Source organism: Myzus persicae, unplaced genomic scaffold, assembly GCF_001856785.1.
Source record: "Myzus persicae strain clone G006 unplaced genomic scaffold, MPER_G0061.0, whole genome shotgun sequence".
Lineage (NCBI taxonomy): Eukaryota > Metazoa > Arthropoda > Insecta > Hemiptera > Aphididae > Myzus > Myzus persicae.
In genome coordinates this window covers 362,898-389,635 of record NW_019104022.1, presented here as the reverse complement: position 1 = coordinate 389,635, position 26,738 = coordinate 362,898, and the positions used below count along the sequence as shown (strand labels likewise).

The following is a 26,738-nucleotide window of genomic DNA, read 5'->3' as shown; positions in this document are numbered from 1 at the left end:
CAAATGTTGTGAATTGTAATGTGTTACTCACATTCAAACATGACAAAATTAATCATATAAAATATGCAAATGCATGGATAATGGCGTCTTTGGGGGGGTCGCACTTGCGATCACAAATTAATGCAGGGGTAAGGGGTCGCATAAGTAAAAATTTGAAAAACCCCTGAAATTTCCATATTATTTATGGTTTTTTGTAAGTAAAAAATTAAAATAGGCTAAGTTAGAGAATAAGAAAATTTAAATTATATTTTATCAATACTTCATCAGTGAAAATATAACTGATTACAATATTCACAACAATAAATAAATAAAAATGAATCTATTTTTAGATTAAAACTTCTATGTCATTATGTTGTTATCAATCATCAGTGATAAGTTATCACATATTAGTATTTGATATGCTGTAGTTTAATCTATTCTGTGGTTTCTGTACGTTTGGTTTGTAATTTGTATGCTATGTTGAACGTTCACTACATTATTGATGCATTTTCGATACTGATGTTTGATTTTATTTTGAGCAAAAATAACGAAATATGTTCCCCGATACTAGCTAGAAAAAAAAGTTCCTGTTATACTTGGTGGAGGCTTAAAACGAAATTAACATTTTAATGTGATAGACCATTATAAAATAAACACATGCTTTCAAGTTTTTGATACTATAATATATTCTATGAAAGAAAGGATTAAAGAAAATTATAAACATATTTTAAACTATATGTAAGAATTAATAGTAAATTAAGTTATAAAGTTCATTTCATTCCAAGATGTTAGAGCAATGTATGGTTTTTAAGAAAGTGAACTCAAGTCAACAAAAATATTCAATAGGATGTATAAAAGCTTGAATACTGGAAATAATATACAATCTAAAATCAATTATATGAGGTCAGGTGATGACAATGCAGTTGGGTTTCCAACATTGACAACATTTTATAAACTTTCAAACTATTCCATCAAGTTCAGCATCATGTGAAAGAAGCTTTTCTTATCTTCGAGGTTTAAAAAACTACTTAAGAAGTGGCTCAACCTAAATTAAATCATCTAGGAGTTTTACAAATAGAACGTGAAAGATCGTTAGATATTACTATTTAATACCAATGAAGTCATAAAACAATTTGACTTATCTACAGTACCAGGGCCGGATTAAGGTTTTTGCCGCCCATGGGCTGAAATAAATTTACTGCCTAATTTACATATAGGTATTGAGGTAGCGGTGTCGTATGCTATCTATACGCAATAAATACTAATGTCTATGATATCCACAAATACTATTTATCGTCTGATGTTATACAATATCTATATAATCGTAATTATATTTTTCTGCACTCTACAAAGTTAGATCCCAGTATCCTACGGGTTTTTAACGATTAGTTGTGTCTGTGAATTATTCGCTATGTACAGTAGTATATGCTCAATTAGAATTGACTTACAAATTATACTGTAAAAAAAACTGCATAATTTGCTATGGATATAGCAAGGGCAATACAAGAATTTTGTGACACACTTAATAGCCATATACTTATAGGAATGGACGCTCATAGGTAAAATTTTAACGAGGGTCAAAATAAAAATTATCAAATGTAAAATAATACAGATTTAATGTTATTTTCACACAAAAATGTAAATATACATGTGATGTACGCATTGTTATATATAAAGTTAATTTAAAAACATTTTAATAAGTATGGAAAAAAAAATTGTGTATTTTATCCTCAATTCATATTTGTTTTGGCAATTAGGTAATATCATAGTAATATTTATTGAACTATAAGTTCATATTTTATTTCCCAGGAGGCCCCAAATGGACACCCATGACCACCTAGGTTATGCAGAAAATTCGTAGTCTGGAATAACTTCCAGCAATTATAAGTCTTTAATCGTGCGTACTGCGTGGTAGTAATTTTAGTTTTGTACTCATCAATATTTGTATTAATACATGATATGATATAATATCATGGTTCATGACTATATAGCGACTTACTTACCTAATGCCCAAGATTTAAGATAGTATGGTTGCCCGACGACCTATGATAAGATCGTTTTAAACTGGCAACCAAATTAAATAACTAGAACAGCTGAAACATTGACCACTAGCGCTTGCGACATGATGTGTACCGATATAGAAGCAGAATTTACGAGCTTATTATTTTTTTCCCGCGCTTTACTAGTATCAAATATTTTCCTAATATTACCACGATTTAAGATAGATACCATCTTAAACCGTGAATATTACCCACAATTAAAATGTGATATTACCACAGAATAGATGACATTTTAGATTTCTATAAAAACATTAAAAACCACGATTTGAATCCTGATAAATACTTCACTATACAACTATAATATCTACCTATTATCGTAGTCCATAGCTCTATCATCTATGATATATACAAATTTACATCCTCAGAAGATAAAACAATAATTGTTCATAGTTTTAAAATTGTATGCTGAATTGTATTGAAATTGTGTAATTGTGCTAAAAATTAAAAAGCCGTGTTGTATACCTAATTGTCCTTCACATGACAAATATGTAAAGATTAGTTCTTTCAAAGTTCCAATCAATATTGCCTTACGGTCTGAATGGGAAAATGTCTTAGGTATTTCCTTAACTAATAATTCTCGTGTTTGTCGTAACCATTTTAAGACACATGATGTAATAGACACATGGGTATCTGGAAATGGAATAAATAAATACACGGTTAGTACCCTTACTTATAGATATATAATGTATTTATGAACTATTCAACTATAGGTAAAACATAACATATAAATATATTTGTAGGTGTGTCCAAAAAAAACCTAGACTTAGAGATGGAGCTATACCGGCGAATTTATATATTCTTAACAATAATGAGTCAACAATTTTAGTAAGAATTTATAGTTAAATAACTTAACACCATAAACGATTTTTTTGAAAAAATTTAACTTTACTCATTATGAATAGTTAAATAATAATATAACAACATAAACTAATTTTCCATGCATTGAACATCAAACAGATATTATAACAGATATCTGCACATACTATCTGATCATGAGAATGCGCCAGTACAGCTATCAACTAAACCAAAACAATACAAAACAAAATAAAGTTTAAAAAAAACTTTCGAAATTGGTTAGTACATGATAGATGGAATTTTTAAGTTTTTTATTTTTATTTCTGTTTCATATAATATAAGTACCTATATAACATTTGTATCAATTTTTTTTCGTTAAATAAATTCTAAATAGTTATTTGATTTATTATTTGCAAAAGACTAAATCATAGAGAAGAAATTAAAGTATTTTAATTTGAGTTTATTAAAATTATTACCTATTAATTACTTATTTATTTCATAAGTCATTTGTTTAAACTTAATTCGTTATAATCCAAATTTTAACGTATTACACGTATGTAAAATACAGAAAATAAATAAAATAGCGTATTTTTAAATCACGAAGTAAAATACTAATAGGTATTATATATACATATTATATAAAATACTATATTAAAGTAGTATAGACGTATATAGTATAAATGTATAATAAATAATAATTATACTACATGTCTAGTGTCTACGCGCCACCGTCAGCGCGGTATGCCGGTATTTGAGCTTATAGGCTGTTGCCACTATTACATTCAAGCGCTAGTGGTGAATTTTCCAGCTGTTTTTAATAGTGATTTCGGTAGACACTTTACATGATTCGTCGGGCAACCATACTATCTTAAATCGTGCTAATGCCTAACCATGTCTTTTTCTATGTAGATAATTATATAATAAGGCTGATAGACTATCTATCTAGATTCTCGACCAATGATAGTGGTGGATGATACGTGTCCATTATCCAAGATTTTTAAATTTCAATTATTGTTTAAGATAATCACGAGTTTCGAGTTGTTAAGCACCCTTAGAACCTCTGTATTTTGCACAAATGGACTGCTACCTTTTTAAGTAGCTAAAGGGTAGCTCACAAAAAAAGATTTTTTTTTTTTAGTTTGTTCAAATGGTTGCCATTGGTAACATATACGGTACCTACCTATGTCACTATTTTCTATTTTAATTATAGTAGAAATATGGCATATTTTACATTTTTTTTACAAATTTATTAATTTTGTTCATATTGATCATGGTCAGTTGAACAAAAACCTTTAAGAAGCTTTCTAATATTCATTCATTAAAAGTATATAGGTACCTGTAGAATTTAAATAAATTAAATATTGTAGGTTTCTTATTATTTTGGCTATAGGTACATTGGCCTTTTTTTTTTGGTTTAAAATGTCAATTGATTATATTAGTTAGGTATGTATTTATATTTTAAAGATGATCAATAGAAAATTCAGTTAACACAAATAGTAGAAAACCACTTGAAACATTGTAAACTTCGTAAATATCGCTATTTAACTATATTGCATAATTTCCTGCAGGTACTTCAGTTAGCAACTCATAAAACAATACTATGTAGCTAGGTACTTAATATATTGTTTATAGTTTGTTATTTGTTTATTGGTAAATAGATAAATGGAGCTTGGCCTCCCAGTTTTTTTAATCATATTTTAGTTTTTTGGCCCGTGCTGCTGATGCAATATTTTAGCCCTCCCAGACAAATATCCAGTTTCTCTTATGGGTTGGTGTACTTAAAAAAATAAGGAATTTGTTTTGATATATTATACTATTTTATTATTTTGGATTCGAATTATATGAATTATCCAGGGTCTTAATTTTAATATTAGAAGCAAAATTAAATGTTAATAACTAAACTTTAAGAGGACGCTATATCCGCATGTGTTGTCTCCGTCTCACAAGCGCGCAACATATCAAATTTTACGTTCAGCAGATCACGCTTAGCTTAAAAATTGGAGTGAATTAACCTCTTATTAAAATTAAAGGTAAGATTACTACGGAGGGCTTCTCATGGGTTTTTAATTATATTTTAATTTTAAAGAGTAACTGCTGAACGTAAAATTTGATATGTTACGCACTTGTAAGACGGAGACAACACATGCGGGTATAGCACGATTTAAGATAGTATCTTACACTATCTTAAATCGTAGGGTATAGCGTCCTCTTAACACTGTTTGTTAACATTGCAATTAATGGCTACTAATTATTGCATTAAAAACTACTTGAGAACAGTGTGTTTAATGCGTGTGCATATTTTCGTATTCAAAATTATATTATGGACGATTCAGTTTCCCATATAGATATTTTAAATTTACCGCCAGAAACTTAATTCACTTTGATAGTTGTTAATTAATTTAGTTGACTTTTTGTCGATTTAATTATGGAAGGTACCTAACATTATTGTGCACAGATATACGGTTGGTAGTGTAGTACGATGGTATTTTGGCGGGTGGCATTTTGTCGGATTATGATGATGGTGTTTTGTCGAATAACTTTTTGTCGTTATTCTGTGGTTTTGTGTCGGATGGTTATCTGTCGGGTGACTTTTTGAGGTGTCACTACTAGTAGGTACACGTACAGTACAACTATAGAAGCTGTCTATTAGAGTACAGCGGCTGCTTTAAGACAATTTGTTAAACCGGATCAGACCAATTCCAAAAATATATTTTTCAACCCAAATCAATTTTGAACCATGCTTTCAAACTTTTTACTACCCTGGTCCAGTAGTATTATTTTATAATATATCAATTGTGAATATAATATAATAATATACACTATTAAGTATATATTAAAACATTTATTATTGTTTTTATAATGTTGGTGGTGTGGGGGCAAAACCTTCACGGGTCTGTGTCATTTTTGCAACTCTTGATATTTCCAAATCATTATTATTTTACCCAAATTAGTGATGATCAAAATTGGTCTTCGTCTTGTGGTCTCGCAAGACTCTTGCCACAAGACGAAGACCCGACCAAGATGGCATTGGCATTGACAATACCAAGACCAATATTATAGGTTTGCAAGTCCAAGATCAAAACAACACTGTAAGATTCTTGCAATTTTGCTTTTTTCCGAAAACACATTAATCTAGTACTAGATTTTATTAAATAATAATTTATAACGAAAATAATAAGAAATTATTTTTATGGATATTCAATTTTATCAGTATTCGAGAAAATGGTGAATTATTGGAAAAAGGATTAGAAATAAATGGAATTATTATTGCAAAATAATGCAGTTGTTTCATACTAATATTTTGTTTTCTCAAAAGTTGCTATCTTTCTAATAGGATAATTTATGTCTATAATACACCTCTACTTTGAATCGAATACTAATATTCGATTAAAGACTTATAATTGCTGGAAGTTATTCTAGACTACGAATTTTCTGCATAACCTAGGTGGTCTGGTGGTCATGGGTGTCCATTGGGGGCCTCCTTGGAAATAAAATATGAACTTGTAGTCAGAGTAGCTTATATGGTCGAAGAAGAAAACAAAACTTTATATTTTGCATTATTTATATACATACTACATAGGGATATGTAATTAATCCGTGATCATGGACTGCGCCGATCGTGGCTGGTATAAGTCATGATATCAACTTCCTTATCATTTTTCGGAAAACTGCTCCTTCTCCTGTCCCTGTGGTTCTTCCCTTGATAAAAATTATAGCTGATAAGATAAAGATATTCATCACCTGCATCTCGAAACGGTTATACGCAAATTGAGAATAGGAAATAGAAATTAAGAGATTCAAGAATCAAAATTATGTAGCAGAATTAAGACTGTGAATCGTGATAACATAATCTGCGTTATATTTATGTGCATTTAAATTTAAAGATGTGATATTTCCATACATTCAAATGCAATATGTATTTTTCTTATAATTTACCAATTTCAACAATTTATCTCAATTCCCTTGGTTATTAAATCTTATGTGATATTTCAATACTTGCAAAATGCCACATATTCGTAAATGTTCAATTGACGGATGTGAAAGTTGTGAAAATCATAAAAATGTTACACTATTCAAAGTGTATGATAATAATAAAGTAGCTTGGGAATCAGCAGTACCTTCTCCAAACAAGCGGATTTTAAGGTATATTTGTTCTAAACACTTTTTACCCGAGGACCTTATAACTCAATATTCATCAATACCATCTGATGTTGTTATGCCTGAGGTAAGTTTAAATATAAATTATAATAAACATACAGTTGTTAGTTAGGTACCTATGTTAACCAAACAATAATAATATTTACAATTTTATTTGATTGATTTTTTATTTGGTCCAGTCTAATAATTTAAGATGCTAAGGTGGTGAGTTATTTGAAAGAGTTTGTACGACTTCAACTCTTCTAAAAGAAAAAGTTCTCTTTTTTTTGGAAGGTTAAAATTGAAAATTCTCAATACTTACTTAATAAAATAGCTAAAAAAATTAAAAATCTAATAAAAAGGTATTACTGTTATGAAAAAATTGTTTGGTTAACTCGGTTATACCATCTTCGCTTAGATTGTTTTTGATTAATTTTAGTTTTTTTTGCTTAACACATTGATAAAAAATTATTCATTCTGTCGAAAAACTTTAAACTAGGTTCCTCATAAATTTTTATTTTAACAATTTAAAAATATTAACGGTACATAGGAACAATTACTTTTTATCAGTATTTAAAGTGAAAATTTTAACAAAACTACTATAAATTTGTAGTATTATGTATAAAATATTCAATTTTTATAGCTAAGTTTTTTTAGCCAACACAACGTTTTTACTCAATGATTTAATGATTTATAGGCACATTATATCATGTATAATTTCTTTAATTATGTAGGCTTCGTTAATTTGTTACAACTTATATGAAATTAATTTTACGTTTTCTAGTTGACTTGACTGTTGAAACTTGATAAATATTAAAATAAAAAAATAATTAACAGCTAAATTAGTTATATCATTAATTATAAATACTACTATTTATAATCAATGGCTATATCTACTGATTGAGATACTTATACAATATTAAAATTTCAAATACCAATTATAATGTTCGTACATTAAGTCTAAGTTTCTTTTTTTTAAGGGGTTTAATAATTCAAGAGCAAAATATAGATTGAAAAAAGGAGCTATACCATCTATCTTTGATATAAGAAATATCTCCCGGCCTTTACCAACAGCTGAAACAATAAAAAAAGAATTTTTTCCAGCAGAAGTAATATTAATATTTTATTTTTATTTTTACAATATATTAAACATTCAATTATATTTTTATACTTCAAGACTTCCACCATAACCTTAAAACAAAGCATTGATTCGGTTAGTGCTACAGTAAGAGATATACCTGGCAAACAAATTAGTTTAGTGGATGTACAAGTAATAATTATATTAATAAATAAATAATACATAAATACTACAGATTGATTTACCTACTGTGAAAATTAATTTGCATATTATATGTTTTTTATTTTAAATTGGACATAAGTATTTTTTTAAATAAGTAACTAATTTACTGATTTATTGCAATTTAATTTACAGAAACAAGTATTTGTCAATGAACCACTTGACTCATTAATTTTACCACATGGATGGTCCACTTATAACAATGATAAAACTGTAGTCTTTCATAACTTAGTATATAAAAATAATAAACTTGTCATTGAAAAACAAATAGTTGTGACTGATGAAAAAAGTATACATTGTTATGTAAATAATGAAATAATAGAGCCTGCAAGTGTAGGATTGATTCAGCTATCTAACCCTTTGAATCTTAAAAATTTATCTGAAGTAATTCATTCATTTAATTACAAACAAGTTTGTCAAGGTGGACCTATGGCTTCGGAGTTTCCAGGTAATTTATGTATTGTATTGCTTTGTATCATTGATTATAAATAGTATTATAGTACTATTTATAATCAATGCTTGTATGTTATTTATTTTATTAGAACATTAAATATGTTGTATAATTACATATTTATTTAATTTTAATTCTTACTCTTTGGGTTTGGCTTAAATTTGGTTTACCTAGGAGTATATATTTCAACAGCTGAACTTAATTATGGATTGTGGCGTCATAAGAAGTGCACTGCATTAGTCTCATCAAATAAAAAAAAAAGATGCCTGAAATGCAACTATTTATTTGTGATGTTTAGAAGGTACGAGAAAAAATTATTGTTGAAAACTTCAAAATGAAGATTCCATATAATATACCATGTAACATTGAAATAGTTATTTTTGGATCTTATTATTTTATGGTGAGGATATTGTGTCAATAGTCAATACACAAAAGTTTTAAATACCTAATGATAAAAAAAAACTTGTTAATACATCATTTAATGTAACCTGTTTACATATTTAAAAAAATTAATAAGTAATAATTAATAATTGTTTACAGTGATATTATATTTTGGTTATTGAATCTCGGAATGAAATTAATTTGTACCTATGTTACTGATTAAAGGTTATCGTTCATATTCCCAAACACAAATCTTCGAATCTATTTTAACATAGTACTATTAAAAAAAAATAAAATCACGAGATTTTTCGATTTAACAAACGTAGTGGCTATTTTCACGTCCGACGTGAAACTATTAGTGATGGGAATAATCGAGAGAAAATAATCGAGTAACTCGATTATTGGTATTTATCGAGTAACTCGATTATTAGGAAAAATAATCGAATGATAACAGTAATTACTAATTAGTAATTACTATTTATTAGTAGTTACTAGTTACTAATAAAATACTAGTAATTCGAGTATTATTTTATTCTACTCATCAGTTAATGCTTAGAAACCATATTAATATCTCTAATATTGTAATATCTTAAAAAAGAAAAAATGCTGTTAAAATCTTAAATCCTGTAACCATACCATAACTGTAACTAATGGCCATGTAACTGCCGAGTTTTTTTTCTTGATCAATAAAAAAAAAAAAAAAATAAGTGTAATAATGAATTCGTATTAACCATGTTTTTAATTTTGTATTAATAAGTTGAATATTGGTTGATTTTTAATCAATAATGTTTAATGTTTTGATTATTTTAATCGAATGAATATCTCGACCATGACGAAATAATATTTCGATTATTTTAATCGAGTGAATATCTCGATTATAGTAATATCTCGATTACTAATTACTCGATTATCGAAATCATTCGATTATTCCCATCACTAGAAACTATGTATTTTCACGTCCTGTCACCTGATTGGACGTAATATTAATACTGATAGTATATCTGATATCAATTACCGTAATTGATAAGTGTCACTAAACCCTGATAACTGATAAAGATATAATATGATAATATAAGAATATTTCCCGCATAAATTTAAATATTTTACAATAATTATAATATTATTATATTCATTCTATAATATATTCATTATATTATAGATTTGTGTAACACTTATCAATTACGGTAATTGATATCAGATATACTATCAGTATTAATATTACGTCCAATCAGGTGACAGGACGTGAAAATACATAGTTTCACGTCGGACGTGAAAATAGCCTCTACGTTTAACAAAATAGCGTGCAGTGTGCACTGAAATTCCACTATAGCATTTAACACTACACGCTATCTTTTATCTATGACTACACGATTAATTATTTGAAAACATTAGTTTTCAACATGAACTAAGATAAGGTATATCTTAGTTCATGGTTCATGGTTTTCATTGTTTTCAATAATAATTCTAATAAGAAAAAAACATCATTATCAAATATAAATAATAAAATAATTATAATGATAAGAAATATGATAAACCGGAAAGTTCAAATTAGCTAATAACGTGTCCCGTCATAATTGAAAAACGGTTCATATTATCACAGAATAATATTATTTTAGAAAATGCACGTCATATTGCACTCACAAAGTCGGTGGTGCAGAAAACGTGGACACGAGTGTTCTCAGTGAAAACAAAACACTCGCCGGTTAACTGTTAAATTGGTCAAATCGAAGTTTATCTCACCTTAGTGGTTATCACTCAATAATTCATATTTCCATGTGATGGTGAATAATCTCATAATGATCAAAATTATATTATGAATATTATGATGGTTATTGATTGCCGGTCGGATATAAAATCTCAGAAAACTAAATAATTGTTCATCTTATTAATTATTTATCATAGGTAGTACTTGTATAGTCGTATAGTCGAGGTTTGTTCTTGCAAATAGTAGATTCATCTTACTGTTCTTTTATTGGTATAATTTTGATCAACATGTATACAAATCAGTACACTCCTCAGTATTCCCAATATAATCAACAATATCAGCAATATCCATCTAATTACTATCAAATGTACAATTATAACCAACAACCGGCTTATAACACTCCACCGCCAACGCAAACAGCTGCAACATTTATAAGCCCAAACGTACCTGTTCAACAGCCACAAGCGTCTACTTCTGGACAAAATGTGTCAAGTATCTGGATGGGAAGCGTATGTTTTGTGAAATAATTTGTTATTTTAAATAATTAATTATGAAGTATTATTTTAGCTGGAGCCTTATATGACTGAGAGTTTCATCACAGGTGCATTTCAAAAGATGGGAGAATATCCAAAGAATGTTAAGTTGATGCGCAATAAAAATACTGGTGAAACCGCTGGCTATGCATTTGTTGACTTCTATGATCCAGTATCTGTTATGCATAAACTCAATGGAAAATATATACCGGGTACTAATCCAGTAAGTTATCATTTTGATTTTTAGTTTTCATGTTTGGTGTTTGGTGAACCTTGTTGAATATGATTTTATTATTCAAAAACTAGCATAAATATGGGTTTTATTTATAAGAGTATATGGGTTACAAACCAATCATACATAAATGATAGATATTTTAGAAATGTACCTAATGCACCCACAATTCTTTAAAAAAAAGGAATTCGGTGCTTAAACTTGTTACAGCATGTAAATGTGGGAAGTGGTTTGTTGGCATATTATGCTTTACTCTTTTAGTTTTGTTGGGCAGACCTACACAGGCCTAGCTGCTGGTAGGGGACAATAAGTAGTTGCCTTCTCCTTAAAATTTTGTATTGGTGATATTTTAATCACGGTTATAGCCTAAATAGGTAATAAAATAATATAGTATTTAAATAGTCGATGGGAGGGCCTTGATTGAGTTCCAGCTCCACTACTAAACCTACTTTACTATTTTATCTTGTAGATTACAAAATTGCCTCGTGCCATATTGAGCCTCCTGTTTTGTTATGTTATGCTATTCAAATGGCATATTTTAATTCTTCTGACAGAAAACAATGTGTTACAATTGCTGCTATTTTATCTGCCCTGCACTCTAAACATTATAGTATTGCCTAATAAGTAATAAATAATTCATGTTTGTTGCTATACATGCTATGTATTTTAGTGAATATATTAAATATGACTTTAAAATAGTATAGTATTAGCTAAAGCTTTTGAAACAAACCTGAATTGTCAATTTAAATTGTATATTTTTTGAAATAATACTAATAAATATCTAATATAAAATATATTATAGGTACCGCAACTCGTACATTTAGTGTCTTTACTCATTATTTCAAAAAGTTTCAAATTTTTTTGAAAATATTTATTTTTGTAATTTGATGTCGTTTCAAAACAAAATTCCAAAAATAATTATTCTTTAATTATTTTTTCTAAGTTTTTACTTTTTTAAATGACTCTTTACATTTTTCATTTTGTTTTCCAAAGTAGAATATTATTCGGAGTATTTCAATCTAAAAAATTGAAAATCATATTTAAAACAAGTGTTCATTAGTTAAACACCACTACTCTGCTTATCCAAACTTGAAATACTTAAGAGTTTTAAATCAATAAAGTACTTGTTTGAAATTTGATTTAAATCAAATGGAAATACTTCAAAAAATTTCCTGCTTTGGAGTATGAAATTAGAAATGCATAACTATTATTTAAAAGTAAAAAACTTTTAAAAAAATAAGAAAAAAATTTTTTTTCAGAAATGTTTTGAAATTATGCATAAAAAAAATTTCAAAATAGTCAAAACTTTTCAACATAATGAGTATAGACACTTAAATATAAATTATATATCACTACAATTAACTGGTATGATTAAACATTATACTTTACATTTTGTATCATGTACCTATAATATTAAATATGAGTAATTTTTATTATTTAAATATTAAATAGTACCTACAATCATTTTTTTAAAATAAGGTCCTTAGGTATTTTTTTTTGAAATAGAGTTTATAGGTTTTAGAATTACTTAAATAATTTTGGATACTTGATTACAGCCTGTTAGGTTTAAGCTCAATCATGCTGGAAATCCTGGAAAAATTACTACAAGTGATAGAGATTTTTCTGTGTGGTTAGGTGAACTTAGCTCAGATGTAGATGACTATCAGTTATATAAAACATTTGCTTGTCGCTATCAATCTATACGAACAGCTAAAGGTAATAATGATAATTTGAAATAAGTTTCATCACAATCATTAAAAATGGTTTTGATAAATCCTATTTTTACTATAATAGTAGTTTAATATGTAGCTATAACTTTTCAGTGGTCTTAGACAGTGCTGGTTACAGTAAAGGATATGGTTTTATTCGTTTTGGCAGTGAAGAAGAGCAAAAACACTGTCTTAACAATATGAATGGTTTTCCAGGCCTTGGTTCTAAACCTATAAAGGTTAGCAGTGTCATACCAAAATCAGAACGTCATATTGTAGTGTAAGATAATATTCTGCTATTTTTTAAATAACTTCACAATACATCTTCTAAATGTATAAAAATAAGGTATTCAATACTTATATTACAAATAACAATATCAATTTGTTATTGTGAAACTATAAACACCTTAAAGGCATGTATAGATTAATTACTTGCAAACTGTTAAGTTTATGTGTTTTACTAATCTATTAAGTTAGGACCTTCATGTAATCTAATACAATTAATTTGGTATTTTGATATGATGTATAAACTATAAAACATAAAGTGAACCTAATTTTAGACGAACAGTAACTATATAAAATCAAAACCCTCCAACTAAACAAAACATCCATCTTTTTCCAAACCCTCAACTTACACAAAGACAATCAAGGGAAGTTAATTAATAATGTTAAATAATTTACACATGCCTCAATTTAATACTTTAATAGGTGACATACTAAATTATAATAATCACTTTATCTCAGATAGGCAGATTGTAGATGCCAGATAGCTTATAAGTTAGACAAAATGAGTTTGTGTAACTATGAATTAAACAAATTTTAAAATTTTATTAAAAAATGAATATTTACATATTATGCAATAAGTACATTAGGTACGATAAAAATAATTTTGATTAAATGAAAATATATGATATCCTTTGCTTCTAAAAAAATTATTTATTCTACTGGTACTTAAGTAATTGTGATTTAATTATATTTTTTAAAATGAAAAATAATCATCTGTTGAATAAAAAATGAAAAAAAAAACTATGTTAAATAAAAATAAAAGCTTAAATGAGTTTTAAGTATTTTATTTATCTAATTCCCTTTAATAATTTAATATTAATTGCATTAAATATTATATAATATTATTTATTATTTTTATGGTATAAAATAATTTAGTATTTTATTTCATTGGTTAGGTTGTTATTGAAAAAATATATATTTATTAGATATCATTTTATTAAAATTTTAGCTTTGATTTTGTGATTATTGGTTTTTTTTAAATAATGTAATTATAATTCAGGACAGTAATTGATCTATTATTTTAGTGCTTCAAATGACTCTCAAGGGTACAAGGCTAGTCAAGATTATGGACAATATTTTGAAACTAACTATTGGCATCGATATTCAATGTGGAATCAACCTCAAAGTCAGAAATGTGTGCTTAAGCCAGAACCAACTATTCAAACTCCAGTTGTTAAAGCTAATGGCAATTTAACTCTTGTTGGTAAGTTATCAAGTCTAAAAAAAATATAACTGATTAGTTTTTATACCTAACCTTTATGCTTAAAAATAATTTTGTTTAAAATGGAATTATTTTTTTCAGATTACAAAAAGTCGATTGACATAGATGCATTAAACAAAGACCTGGTCTCACAAGATTACAATTTATGGGATGCGCTTGAAAGTTCTAAATGGCTACCACTTTACACTATAGAAGTTATTTAAATATTAATAATAATTCAAATATTCAAATACATTCTGTTAAGGTTTTCTTCTAGTCCACATTTCTTGTATGTACATTACGTAATAATTATATATATAAATTTTGTATAACTAAGAGAAATAAACTTAAGAAATATAACTTAAAAAATAAAAAAGATAGATATAATTATAACTTATTTGAAATGTTATAACTTAAAGTATATTGGCAATTAAGTTTATTAAGTACCAATTTGTTGTATATTATGTTGTTTTTCTATTAATACGGGATTGTGATGTATATCTATACTGTTAATTCATATTTAGATTAATTAACTGCAAATCATTTTTATTTCGTCAGTGTTCCTTATTTAGTGCGAACACTGCTAACCAATTAAACAATTTTAAGAAAATTTTCTCCCTTTATATTTTTATTTAATTAACCTTATTCCTTATACCTTAGTATAAAGTCAATGAGCTAACCATTATTTTCTAAAATAATTTCTTATTGTTTTATTATGTCTTTGATATTTAAATGAGTAAAGGTCATTTCATTTAAATGGTCTCTTGAATGGCTTTAATATTTTAATTTATGTATGTTAAAATATTAAACAATATTATGTCTGTACTATTGTATTTTTTACTTTTTAATTAAAGGTAACAGTAATTAAGAAGAAACTATTCAGGCATTTGTTATCTCTGTCTTTCAAGTAATATCCCAAATGTATGCTCAGCAAATCACATTTAGCTTCATTAGTTTAAAAATTATAGGGAATTTACGTATTATGAAATCTTCACAGTAAGAACATTGTTTGAGTTTGTATGTGATTTTTTTGTGAAAATTCAGTTTTTAAGTGATTTATGAGCATTTTTAGTTTACTTTATATTATAAAATATACAAGACTTGCTGAAAACATTGAACTATCGTAAAAAAACCCATCAACAAACAGATAATGCTCTTACCTACAAATTTAATAATAGGTCGATTCACTCTAATTTTTAAATTATTGAAGCTAAATGTGATCTGTGAGCATACATTTGCTATGTTACACACATGTAAAACGGAAACAACAAATGCCTGTGTACCATCCTCTTAATTACAAATTTGTTAGATTGCACAATAAATCACTAAACATTTAATGAATCCTTACTAAGCTAAGGTTTCCTTAAACATGATTTAGTGGCCCATGATTGGTGCATTACATTAATTGGACCATTAAATTAATCAGTTTTTTTGTACAACCTGGCACAGTGGCATGTAACATAGGGTCCAAGTGTTGCTCAGGGCCTCAGGCAACACCTTAAATATGGGTGGGTGGTTATTAATAGAAGAAAAATAGGACATTTTATAGGTCTAATGAGGGGTAGGTCACCTAAAATTATTTGAGCAACACCTATTTCTTTTATGATATATGCCACTGACCTGGCATATGTTTTTCATCTCCATTTTTTTCCAAACAAAGTTGTAAATCTAGTACACTGTAGAATCATAATATGACTAAGTAATTATCTGTAGTCTGTTGTCTGTACCCACTACCCAAGATTAATAGATAATAGATATTAATATTATATATCAATAAATATATTATATTCCAATTCCATTAATCTAACTGTGGGTATTAGATTATAATATTTCAATTAGCCGTGCCCACCACCCACAATACCGCGGGGTCAGAGGACAGTGAAAGAACGCTACTCCTTTTCGGAACTAAATACTAAGCGCCGCGATTTCGTGCTCAAATTCCTCCCACTATTACTTCGCCTATCCCACTCGCGGTATCGGTGTCGGTGTAGTGGTGGGAATGAACGAGAAGTATACCTAGCCAGTGCGTGTGTGTTTGTAGCATGTGACGTGTGCCAAACGGCGCAAACCACTTTGTCCGCGCCTGATCGTTAACCTTATCAGTACGCAGTGAAAAGTCGAATGTGAGCTGTGACGATAAAAATCATTACACAAACACAACGAACAACAATTATAGTAATCTTTATTATTTATTACACAATTCCGAATGCACTACTGCAGTATTATAGCAGTTGGTGTTGGGGTTTTGATTTTTTTTAACGGTACGTACTTACTATTGTAGTTACTACTAACTACTAACCTACGTGTTATGAATCGTTTTTAATTTCATTAATTAACGTCAATACACATTATGTGTGACACTGTAAATGAAGTTTAAATCCATTCCTTTTTTTTTGATGAAAATCTCCATTAATGTGAGCATATTATAAATTTAAGATTTCGTACAAGGTTAGAATTTTTAGTGTTTTTACCAGTTTAGTGGAAGTCAAACGTTTAGTTCCAGAGATTCCAACCTATTATGATTTGCAATTAAATAGTACCTAAACAATGGATGTCAGCATGCACAGTACTATGGGAAACCGAATGCGGATGTGGCCAAACCGCCAAAGGATTGGTTTACGCATACGATCGGCTTCAGCAGGCAGAGATAAACGTTCAGGTGGTTTATATTTTAATGTCATGTTTTATATCTCATTTCTTAACCTATTTACTTCTGGAAATTAATAGAATTGCGAAATCGATCATGGGCATTTTTATTTGACAACTTACGTCGTAACATTGATGAAATATACCAAATATGCGAGTCTGACGAAAATGTTTATGAATGTAAAGTGAGTAATCTTTATAATTATATTTATTTTATATTACCATAGGCATTCTTTCGACTCTCATATATTTAAAGGTATATTCATATTTACATTTTTTCTAGGAAGCAATTATGGTCTTACAAAATTATATACATGATTTTCATAGTTTGGTTGAATGGTTTCGATTGAAGTGGGAATACGAGCATACTGATCCACCTCAAAGACCAAATTTCCTTGCTTGGGAAATCCGAGGCGCTTCTCCTAGAAAGGTCAATTTATAACTACTGTGTTATTTTAATTCTATATTTTATTAACTGACTACATTTTCAGATGATTCAAAAGCCTCCTATTATTTCAACTGGATTAACTCGAAGGAAATTGGAACTATTGTCTGAATCAATATCTAGTGATAAAAGTGCAATTAATTCTACTCAATTAAAAAATGAAGATATTATTATAGAAAATATTTCAATTGAAAAATTATATACTAATCAGTGTTGTCAAACTGACTTTGATTCTATTGTCAAAGATACAGACTTAGATACTTCTAAAGAAGTATTTAAACCTATAACAAAACCAGTTGTTAAGTCTTTGGTTTCAGATTCCAGTCAGAGGAAGCAAATTCCAGTTCTTGTTCCTAAACCCTTAAAAGTATTGAAATCAAAAGTAGATGAAAAAGATAAGACTAAAATAGATCTACTAAAAGTGTCTTCTACGTCAACTCCTCGCTTAACAAAACCTACAAACACAAAGACTATTGAAAATGTTAAATATAATTCAAAGACTATAATCTCTAAAGAAAACAAGCAAAAATGTAATGAGAATAAAATTGTGGTCAATATTAAAGAAGATAAAACAAACATGCAAACATTAAATACTACTAAAAATGATTTTGTTGATTATTCAAACACTAGAGACAATACATTTGATCAAAAATCCAATTTGGTTAAATCTAAAAAGAAATCAGTTGAATCTATAATTGCAGTGAACACAGTTGAGAAAACAGAAAAATTAACTCGTTCTAAAACTTCAATTGATATAAAAGTTCCAAAAGTATCAAAACGTGGTATTGTAAAAGGAAATGATGGATGGGAAACTGTTATTAGATCACGCCGTAGTAATCCATTAACGCAAAGTTCAAGTAGTATAAAACTCAAATCCCCATTTGATATAAAGAAACGTTTTCAAGTACCATCTTCTGCTAGTTCCATGCCTACCTTAGCTTTAGATTTAGTATGTAGTCCAGATAAACCAGAAACTATTAGCATTTTGCCTGATAAAAATGACCGTCCTATTATTTCTAATGCAGTAGTTTTCCCAAAAAAGAAACGTAAGCTTGATAAGCCGCCTGTTCCTAAAAATAAAATAATTGATCAGATGAGAAAAGAAATGTTGAAAGACGAAATTGAAGAACGTAGAAAGTGCGATGAAGAATTGATGCGTAATAGACAATTTTTTGACGAAGAGATGATGTTGGCCAGAGAAATACGGGAATTAGAAAATGCTGAAAGTAGCTGTAGTGATGATATGACACAATCTGATCGTTATTCAGATCTTTTAGACAACATGATATTAACAGAACGAATGTACACGATAAATGAAATAAAAGCATTGATACAATATGGTAATGAGAGTGCTATTGATTCTATTGCAATGCCATCATGGGATATAAGCAGATCTACAGAATCCATTAAACAAACATATAGTGCAAGACAAGCTAAAGCACATCAAAAACGTCAACAACTATTACAAGACAAATCAACTAAAGTTCGTGAACTGCTTAAGAAGGTAATATTTACATTTTTTAATTTGTTAGATAACTGTATTAAAAAAAAACAATATAGTGATTTACCTAAAGAACTTTTTTCTTATTGTAGGTTGGGGAGAGAAAAATGTTGCAGACCCTAATTATTGATGAAAAACGAATTAATATAGATAAAAAGCTTAAACGTGCTGAGGAAAATCGTAAGTTACACTTACAACAAATTCAAAAAAAAGCACACGATGAAGAAGAAAAACTCCGTGAAATAGCTTTTATTAATGAGTTGGAGGCACAAAATCGGCGACATGATATTCTTACACTCTGGCAAGAACAAGAAGATAGATTGCAAACAATATTAGAAGAACGTAAACGTAACCAAGTGCGAAAAGCTGCTAAAGAAGCAGCAGTTGAAGAACGCTTGAAAGCATTAGAAGCTGAACGCCAGGGACGTATAGAACAAATATTAGAAAGAAGGCGAATAAAAGAAGAACGTATTGGTCGAGAACAACAAGAAAAAGAAAAGGAAAGACTTGAACTAGCTAGAGAAAAAGCCAAGGAAAGAGAAAATAAATTAACAGCTTTGTATGCAGCACAATCAGCTAGTGCTGAAGAATTGCAAAAAAAAATCCAACAAAAACAAAAGGAATCAGCCAAGCGACATGAACAAAATATTGAGCATATTAGGCAACGGGCTCTTGAGTTAGGCGTCCAGAAAAATGATATTGACATGGACAGATATTGCCCATCTTGTGAAATCTTGGTATGTATAGTTTAAAATATTTATTCATGCCTTATTATTAAAATTAATCAATATTTTAATACTTAGGATTTGTTAATGGGATTGTAGGTACATAAAAAAGGTCATAGATTTACAGTATTGTATTAACAAATTTAAATTGTATGAATATTTTGTACAATAAACAATTTTGTAATTCAATATTAATTACTTAATTACACTACAGTTTTAAGGAGGTACCAATTAATAAAACTTATTTTTGTAATAAATCCTAATAGTAAAAAGTTTAAAATGAAATAAATTATGTATACAACAATTTAACAAAGTTTTAATAAAAGACAGTATTATTATTTATTTATTCAACATTTAAAATTTGTAGTTTGAATCAGTGATTGCTTTACATCATCACCTACGGACAAAAACCCATAAAGAACGGATAAAGAAAATTAGAAAACAAACAAAGGTTGAACATTCTGTAATAGATAAGTTCAGTCAAGATGTGAAGAAGAAGAAATTGAAAAGAGTTAAATCTTTTGATACCATTTCATTAGATACAAATGTAACTGATGAAAATAATGATAACAAATTGAAAATGAAGAACAATAGAAAACGATGTATGAAATTACGACACAGAATTTTGACTAGGTAGTATTAATATTATTTTTTTATGATTTTTATATTTTGTATGATTATTTACAAAGCTAATTTATAATCCCATAGAAGTAAAAAAGTGGAAGATAATTCGCCAAAACAAGATTCATCAGTGGACAAAACAACAATAGAAATTTGTGTAAATTCTATTATTAAACATCTGAATGAACTCAAAAATGAACAGTGGTCCAAAAATGCTTTAAAAAACTTGGAAACAAAGTTACTATTCTTAGAAAAACGATCAAACGAAATTCCAGTATGTTTCAAATTTGTTTATATTAAAATTGTTTTTACCGATTTAACAATTTGTCTTTTTAATATAATATTAAAACTATTATATAGATATTACTGTACACTAAAATGCTTACAGTATATAAATAATATTTGTATATCTTTATTATTTAATAATGAATGATTAATTTAATGTTTTTCTCGTGCTGCTGTATTATTTAAATTAAACTTAAACAAGAAATTTAGACTTATAACCAGGATCCTGGTGTATATTTTCATACATTTTTTTTAGCAACACCAAAACTTGTGATCGTTACTTTTTTAGTGCATATAATTTCGGACTAATATAGTGACATTAATTAAGGACACATTTAAGGCATGCAAGTATATTAGACAACAATTAAGAAACTTGTTGAAGGATACGAGTAAAGTAAAATAGAAGGATGTGAATCAATTAAATTAGAGTAGGGAGGCATGAAGATCTGTAACAAACTAATCTAAAGATTAATAATGATAAATAAATATAAAACGTTCAGACTAATAATTATTATGCTATTTTGTTTATTCTAGGCAAAAGATTTTCAATCATTAGTTTCACGAAGTGACGGCTTGACAATCTTAAATAAAATACTATTGATTGGGTTGAATGAAGATAAAAGCACAAATACTTCGGATTTTATGATGAAGTATGTCAGAAACTAAAATTGTTTATAGTTATATTAAAATACCTCAAATACATTATACAATTGTCTTGATAATTTAATTTAAATAATTAATTGTTTGTTGTAATAGAACATTTAAAACTTTGTTCACAGACATGTAACAAAGGCAATTAAACTATTTTTGAAAGTATGCAATCGTAGTGATGCAAACTCAAAGAATGTAATATTTTCAGAAAATATCTTTACTATTTTGGATTTACTTACAGCTGAATTAAATGTAATTATTATTATAATAATTCATAAATTAATTATAACATTATATACTTAGGTACATTAAATATTTTTATTTCTGTAGAAAATTTTACCCGATACTGGCGTTGAAAATAATTTTAAGATGAAGGCTCAAACTGTTTGTGAAATTAGTGGACAGCTATTGGAATTATTATCCACTGTTTTCTTATCATTTAAAATTATTGATGAAGAAGATAATGAACATGTTCATGACCTTATCAGGTAATGATCTAATAGATATTATATTATTATTTATTTTAATCAAATATTTTTTATTATTTTTTTCAGTTATATATGTTATATTGGTATAATAGACAAGATTGTACAATTTTTCACTTTAGTAAGAGATAGTTACCCTGAAACCAATGGACATGTGACTGATTTTGTTGTTCATTGTTTATCCTTTATTGGCGGCCTTTCAGAAGTCAAGTAAAAAAATTATAATTGAAATATTTTCTTCATTTTATTTGAGTTCTATCATTTTAGCATCGGCATGCCTGTTAAAAAGTTCACGGAAATTCTTAAAAACACTGAGTTATTAGGTGTAATGCCAGTCTTATACAGTGTGTTGTTACGTGATGACTGCAGTGCTAATGGTCTCGGACCAACAGATATATCTGCTGCCGCATTAAAAGTTACCAAAGCTGTGTTTAGCATGCTGACATCAATTGCTAAAATGGATCCAGAAACATTCCAAGTAAGATGAAACTGCTAAAATGAATAGTAACATAACTGATTGTGTTAGAAGAATATAATGCATTTAGTGTCCACAATGTGTAACACCTAATTTTATATTTTAGGAAGTGCTTAGAGCTGAAAGTTTATCAGTTCAATTTCGGCATATAGCTAGATATTTGCTATGGTTTTGTTCAGAAAAACCAGAAACCAAAGATATTTTAAATGAGGTTATTATTGCCGTTGGATATTTCACTTTAAACAGTTCTCAGCATCAAGTAATTATATTTATAAAATACTTCCAATACAGGGGTAAATAAGTTAAAAGTTGAATCTTTACGTTTTTCCTATTTTTCAGTCAATGTTACAATCTGGACAGTCCCCAACAGTACTCCAATTACTTTGTACGTTACCATTTCAGTATTTCAGCAATCCCACTTTGACTTCAATACTGTACCCTACTCTTTTGGCATGTTGTTCAAATAATACACACAACAGAGTACTAGTGGAATCAGAAATATGCTTTGATGTATGTGTTTATAATATTTATGAATTTAACTTTAAAATATTACTCAGTTATAATTAACTTGGTACACTTAAATATTCAAATGACATGATTATGATTTTGTATTTTTTTAACAGCTACTTGAAGAGTTTCAAAAATCCATTCAAAATCAAAGCATTCAAATTATTAGATTGATTAAGTAATTTGTCTATACCATTAAAATCTTTTTCAAAACTAATTAGTTATGTTCATCTAATACTTAAATAAACCATGTTTATAAGTTAAAGTACTTTTAAGGGTCCACCAACAAGTGAAATTAACATACTAGTCTGTTAACCTTGTGATAAACAAATTATTATTCTGTTGGTATTTCTTCAGTATTTCATTGTGAAGCTATAAATAATACTAATATAAGTTAATAAATATTGGCTATTAAAGTATAGAATTATGTTTTTTTTCCTAAATTAATTTTAATTTTTTTTTTAAATTTTAGTGGATTATTGCAATTAATTGAAATATATATTATGTTATCAATTTGTAGAAATATTAAATGTGTTTTAGAAAAATAAAGTGGTTACTTACATGGTTAAAACAGTTTAATTTATTTATTTAATAGTATGTACCAATCATAATTTTAGTAAATGTAATTAAAAATAAAAATAGCAAATTATTATCTATTATTAAATTTCTAAGTATTTTACAAAAATCTAAAAGAAGTAAGTATGATGAAATAATTATATTGTTTAAAAGAAACTTGTCCATACATATTTTTTTTGAATTTGATAGTGTGGAAAGTAGAAACAAAGACGCCTTGGCATCAGCTTAGTTCAGTTCTAAACATAAACTTATTAAACCGTGGATGTTAGTTGGAGTGTTTAGCACTCAAAAGACGCGATCTCGGTTAAAAGTAAAAAGCATCCAAATATAAAAATATTATTGTCCTACAATACAAATACAAAAATAACTTTACCAAAACTAAAATTTACCTTTTGAGCTACCTTTAAACTAAAATAACATTCTACCTAAAAGATAATTAATTTAATAATGTCGCATCTAGGTACCTAAGTAATCTGAAGTTAATCTAATAGTACAGTAAAACCTCATTGATCCGAACCTCATTAGTCCGGACATCGTTTAATCCGGACAGCCGTTTATAATACGTAAATTATTACGCTAGTTTATGCCGTAGATTAAAATAAACACGAAAACGAAGTATAAAAAGATGATGTAAGAAAATTTGTTTTGAAATTTAATGTAGAAAAAGAAACAAGTGTTGCAAAAAGAATGCGGTTGCCACTAGATCAATCCCTTGATGATGCATTTTATCCAATACATTTTTTTTTGAATTTATAATTTACGATTTTTGATTATTTTTTTTAATCCGGACTTTCATTATTTCGGACAACCTAGAGCCCCAATTAGTCCGAATTCATGAGGTTCTACTGTAAATTAAATATTTTTACAATATTTATTGTAAAATCGATTATTTAGAAACGTTTAGTACCGCCTCGTGAGTGTTATAAACTTATAAATTATAATATAATATCATACAATTTGGTGAAATGTTGGTTAAATATCTGCCGCTTTCGCATTCCTCTGCGTATTCGCCCAAAGATCACAAGTTTTGCAATTTATTCGAATTCGTACTATATAGCCTGTCCAGTATCTATACTATTGTTCAGATCAACGGTTATGGTCTGTGGAGCGAGCGGGGCAGATGCCGAAACTGGAACCAGCCAAGTCCATCCACTGCCCGGTGCGTTCTCATTTGAAAAAGAGCTTAGGACATAGGTATGAGAAAACTTTTGAATGACCACGTCATTCCGCGGTTCTCTTGATAGGTTAAGGTTGGGTAAAAAATATGTGCTATAGAAAACCGTTTTTATTTGGATGGTGTGCGGGTAAAATGGTTTGAGTTGAATACTTTTTTATTATTATAAATTATAATCTAATGGTATCGTGTAGAAAAAACCGTTCTACGCAGTTGCTATTCTCAGATTATTTTTATTTTTTCATATTTTAAGTGAAATGTGAAAAATAAAATGTCCACTGTAAATGCCAAAACAAGCTATTCATTATTGCGTTTTACAAAATTCAATAATACAATTTGTTGTAATTGTATTTTTTCTTCAATTATATTCATCTATATAGGTACGCGATGTATAGTCTATAGCCATATAGGTATATAAAAAGTATGATGTTTGTAAATTGATTATTAATTTATTTAAAGAAAGTTTATTATAAATTATAATATACAAAATATTTATACAGGTAGGTATAGTAAGTAGGTAAGTATTTACTGCACAATATGTCCACATTATTATTTTTTTTTATACTAGTTTAATTTATTATAATTGAATGAAAAAAAAAATGAAAAGAAAATTAACGACACGGCAAGATAAAAGTTTTATTCTGAACAACAAAGTCATTGTTTCACAAACTACCTACTCGGCTATTTTTTTCAGTAGGTGAAATTCAATTGTGTTAAGTGGACTCAGGTGTTGTAACTTGTAATCGCTTATCTCACATAAATAATTAAATACGAACGAAATTTTAGCAAAACTCTACACACTTCCCAGTTCTCTTATCCGTAAAAACTCCGCACGTGATCATAATTGAAAAATATGGTCTATTTAAGGGGTGACTTTGTAGTTTGTATCTAACTTTAGTGAAGAGTTTAAGATTGAATTTATTCTAGTTTCAAAAAAAATAAAACTGTAACAGTCTACTTATATATTATATTATTCAATATAGCATTATTGTTATTTAGATTTTAGACTTTATTGAAATGTAAAATAGATGAATTGATTAAGTTAATCTATATTTATATAAATATTTTGCGTACAATGTTGTAATATCGTTTTAAAGTATCTACCTATCTGGTAGGTACTGACTACTGTTATACTGATCCAAAGGTGTTTGAAATAAGTAATAAATAATAACTAATACAGTAATATATGTTTATAATGGTGCGGAAGGGGGTGATCTCCTCAGGCGGCACTTCTTTTTTACAGTCATTGTAATGGATGTGATAAATTTAGTTAGAATAGAATAAACATAATATAATTCAGCTTAACATGTACAAAATATAAATTATGAGGAAGTGCAATAATAATATAGACTGTTGACACATACAATGTCTACAATTACGGGTATCTAGATATTGCTACTATTTTCGTTTCTGTCTTTTAGTATTCGAAAACATAAGTACATCTAGTTAAAATACTTTTAAAGGATTGGTTTTTGTTTCCTCGATAAAAAAAAAAATATATGCTAATGAGTGCTATAACAATGGTGTAAAACAAAAAAATGTTCATTGCAAATGAAAACGAAAAGTTGTACCTACTGTTTTTATTATACATTTGTATATTGAACTCCCTTAAGATAAGTTTTCATTTTTTTGGAACCAATAATTATTTATCCTTTTTCCATTTAATTATTTAATTTTATCGAAATTTAAAAATGTATTATTAAATGTGATTTTCAATTAATATTGTTCTTTAAGAATTGTTGGACGTGACAAGGTCGCAAAGAAGCTATCTAATAATAGGTTTAATGTCGAAATATTTACAACAATTTGAGTACAGGTAGGCCCTCTCAAAATATAAGTTATAACCGTTAAGGTCGAATTACGTAGGCAGGTAGGTACTTAC

General features: G+C 27.9%; 3 protein-coding genes across 4 annotated transcripts; all 3 read left to right on the top strand.

Annotated features, from left to right (window-relative positions):
• Positions 1–6,274: 6,274 nt before the first annotated feature.
• On the top strand, positions 6,275–9,262 carry LOC111037690. 2 transcript variants are annotated; one of them, XM_022320393.1, is made up of 5 exons: positions 6,275–7,059; positions 7,952–8,080; positions 8,149–8,241; positions 8,404–8,716; positions 8,912–9,262. In XM_022320393.1, the coding sequence occupies exons 1-5, from the start codon at positions 6,838–6,840 to the stop codon at positions 9,055–9,057; spliced, it is 903 nt and encodes a 300-aa protein (XP_022176085.1). In that variant the 5' UTR covers positions 6,275–6,837; the 3' UTR covers positions 9,058–9,262. The 2 variants fall into 2 exon arrangements, with proteins under 2 accessions (XP_022176085.1, XP_022176084.1); XM_022320392.1 differs by having other exon boundaries at positions 6,293–7,059; positions 8,894–9,262.
• A 1,055-nt stretch (positions 9,263–10,317) lies between these two features.
• Positions 10,318–15,375, top strand: LOC111037688 (tRNA selenocysteine 1-associated protein 1-like). The gene is made up of 6 exons (XM_022320391.1): positions 10,318–11,314; positions 11,373–11,561; positions 13,127–13,286; positions 13,394–13,559; positions 14,590–14,768; positions 14,868–15,375. Exons 1-6 carry the CDS (start codon positions 11,093–11,095, stop codon positions 14,987–14,989), a joined length of 1,038 nt encoding a protein of 345 aa, XP_022176083.1. The 5' UTR covers positions 10,318–11,092; the 3' UTR covers positions 14,990–15,375.
• Positions 15,376–16,817: 1,442 nt separating this feature from the next.
• Positions 16,818–23,523, top strand: LOC111037687 (S phase cyclin A-associated protein in the endoplasmic reticulum). The gene is made up of 15 exons (XM_022320390.1): positions 16,818–17,424; positions 17,493–17,596; positions 17,695–17,841; positions 17,903–19,360; positions 19,450–20,094; positions 20,450–20,715; positions 20,791–20,977; positions 21,523–21,638; positions 21,768–21,891; positions 21,970–22,127; positions 22,194–22,334; positions 22,392–22,602; positions 22,706–22,858; positions 22,939–23,109; positions 23,223–23,523. Exons 1-15 carry the CDS (start codon positions 17,313–17,315, stop codon positions 23,286–23,288), a joined length of 4,059 nt encoding a protein of 1,352 aa, XP_022176082.1. The 5' UTR covers positions 16,818–17,312; the 3' UTR covers positions 23,289–23,523.
• The last annotated feature ends 3,215 nt before the right edge of the window (positions 23,524–26,738 follow it).

Bases quoted from the DNA above. Each gene is read 5' to 3' on its own strand.
- LOC111037690 (XM_022320392.1), top strand. From the start codon at position 6,838: ATGCCACATATTCGTAAATGTTCAATTGACGGATGTGAAAGTTGTGAA. The intron at 7,060-7,951 runs GTAAGTTTAAAT...CTTTTTTTTAAG, and splicing joins CTGATGTTGTTATGCCTGAG to GGGTTTAATAATTCAAGAGC. The intron at 8,081-8,148 runs GTAATATTAATA...TTATACTTCAAG, and splicing joins AAGAATTTTTTCCAGCAGAA to ACTTCCACCATAACCTTAAA.
- LOC111037688 (XM_022320391.1), top strand. From the start codon at position 11,093: ATGTATACAAATCAGTACACTCCTCAGTATTCCCAATATAATCAACAA. The intron at 11,315-11,372 runs GTATGTTTTGTG...GTATTATTTTAG, and splicing joins CAAGTATCTGGATGGGAAGC to CTGGAGCCTTATATGACTGA. The intron at 11,562-13,126 runs GTAAGTTATCAT...ACTTGATTACAG, and splicing joins ATATACCGGGTACTAATCCA to CCTGTTAGGTTTAAGCTCAA.
- LOC111037687 (XM_022320390.1), top strand. From the start codon at position 17,313: ATGGATGTCAGCATGCACAGTACTATGGGAAACCGAATGCGGATGTGG. The intron at 17,597-17,694 runs GTGAGTAATCTT...CATTTTTTCTAG, and splicing joins AAAATGTTTATGAATGTAAA to GAAGCAATTATGGTCTTACA. The intron at 23,110-23,222 runs GTATGTGTTTAT...TTTTTTTAACAG, and splicing joins AATCAGAAATATGCTTTGAT to CTACTTGAAGAGTTTCAAAA.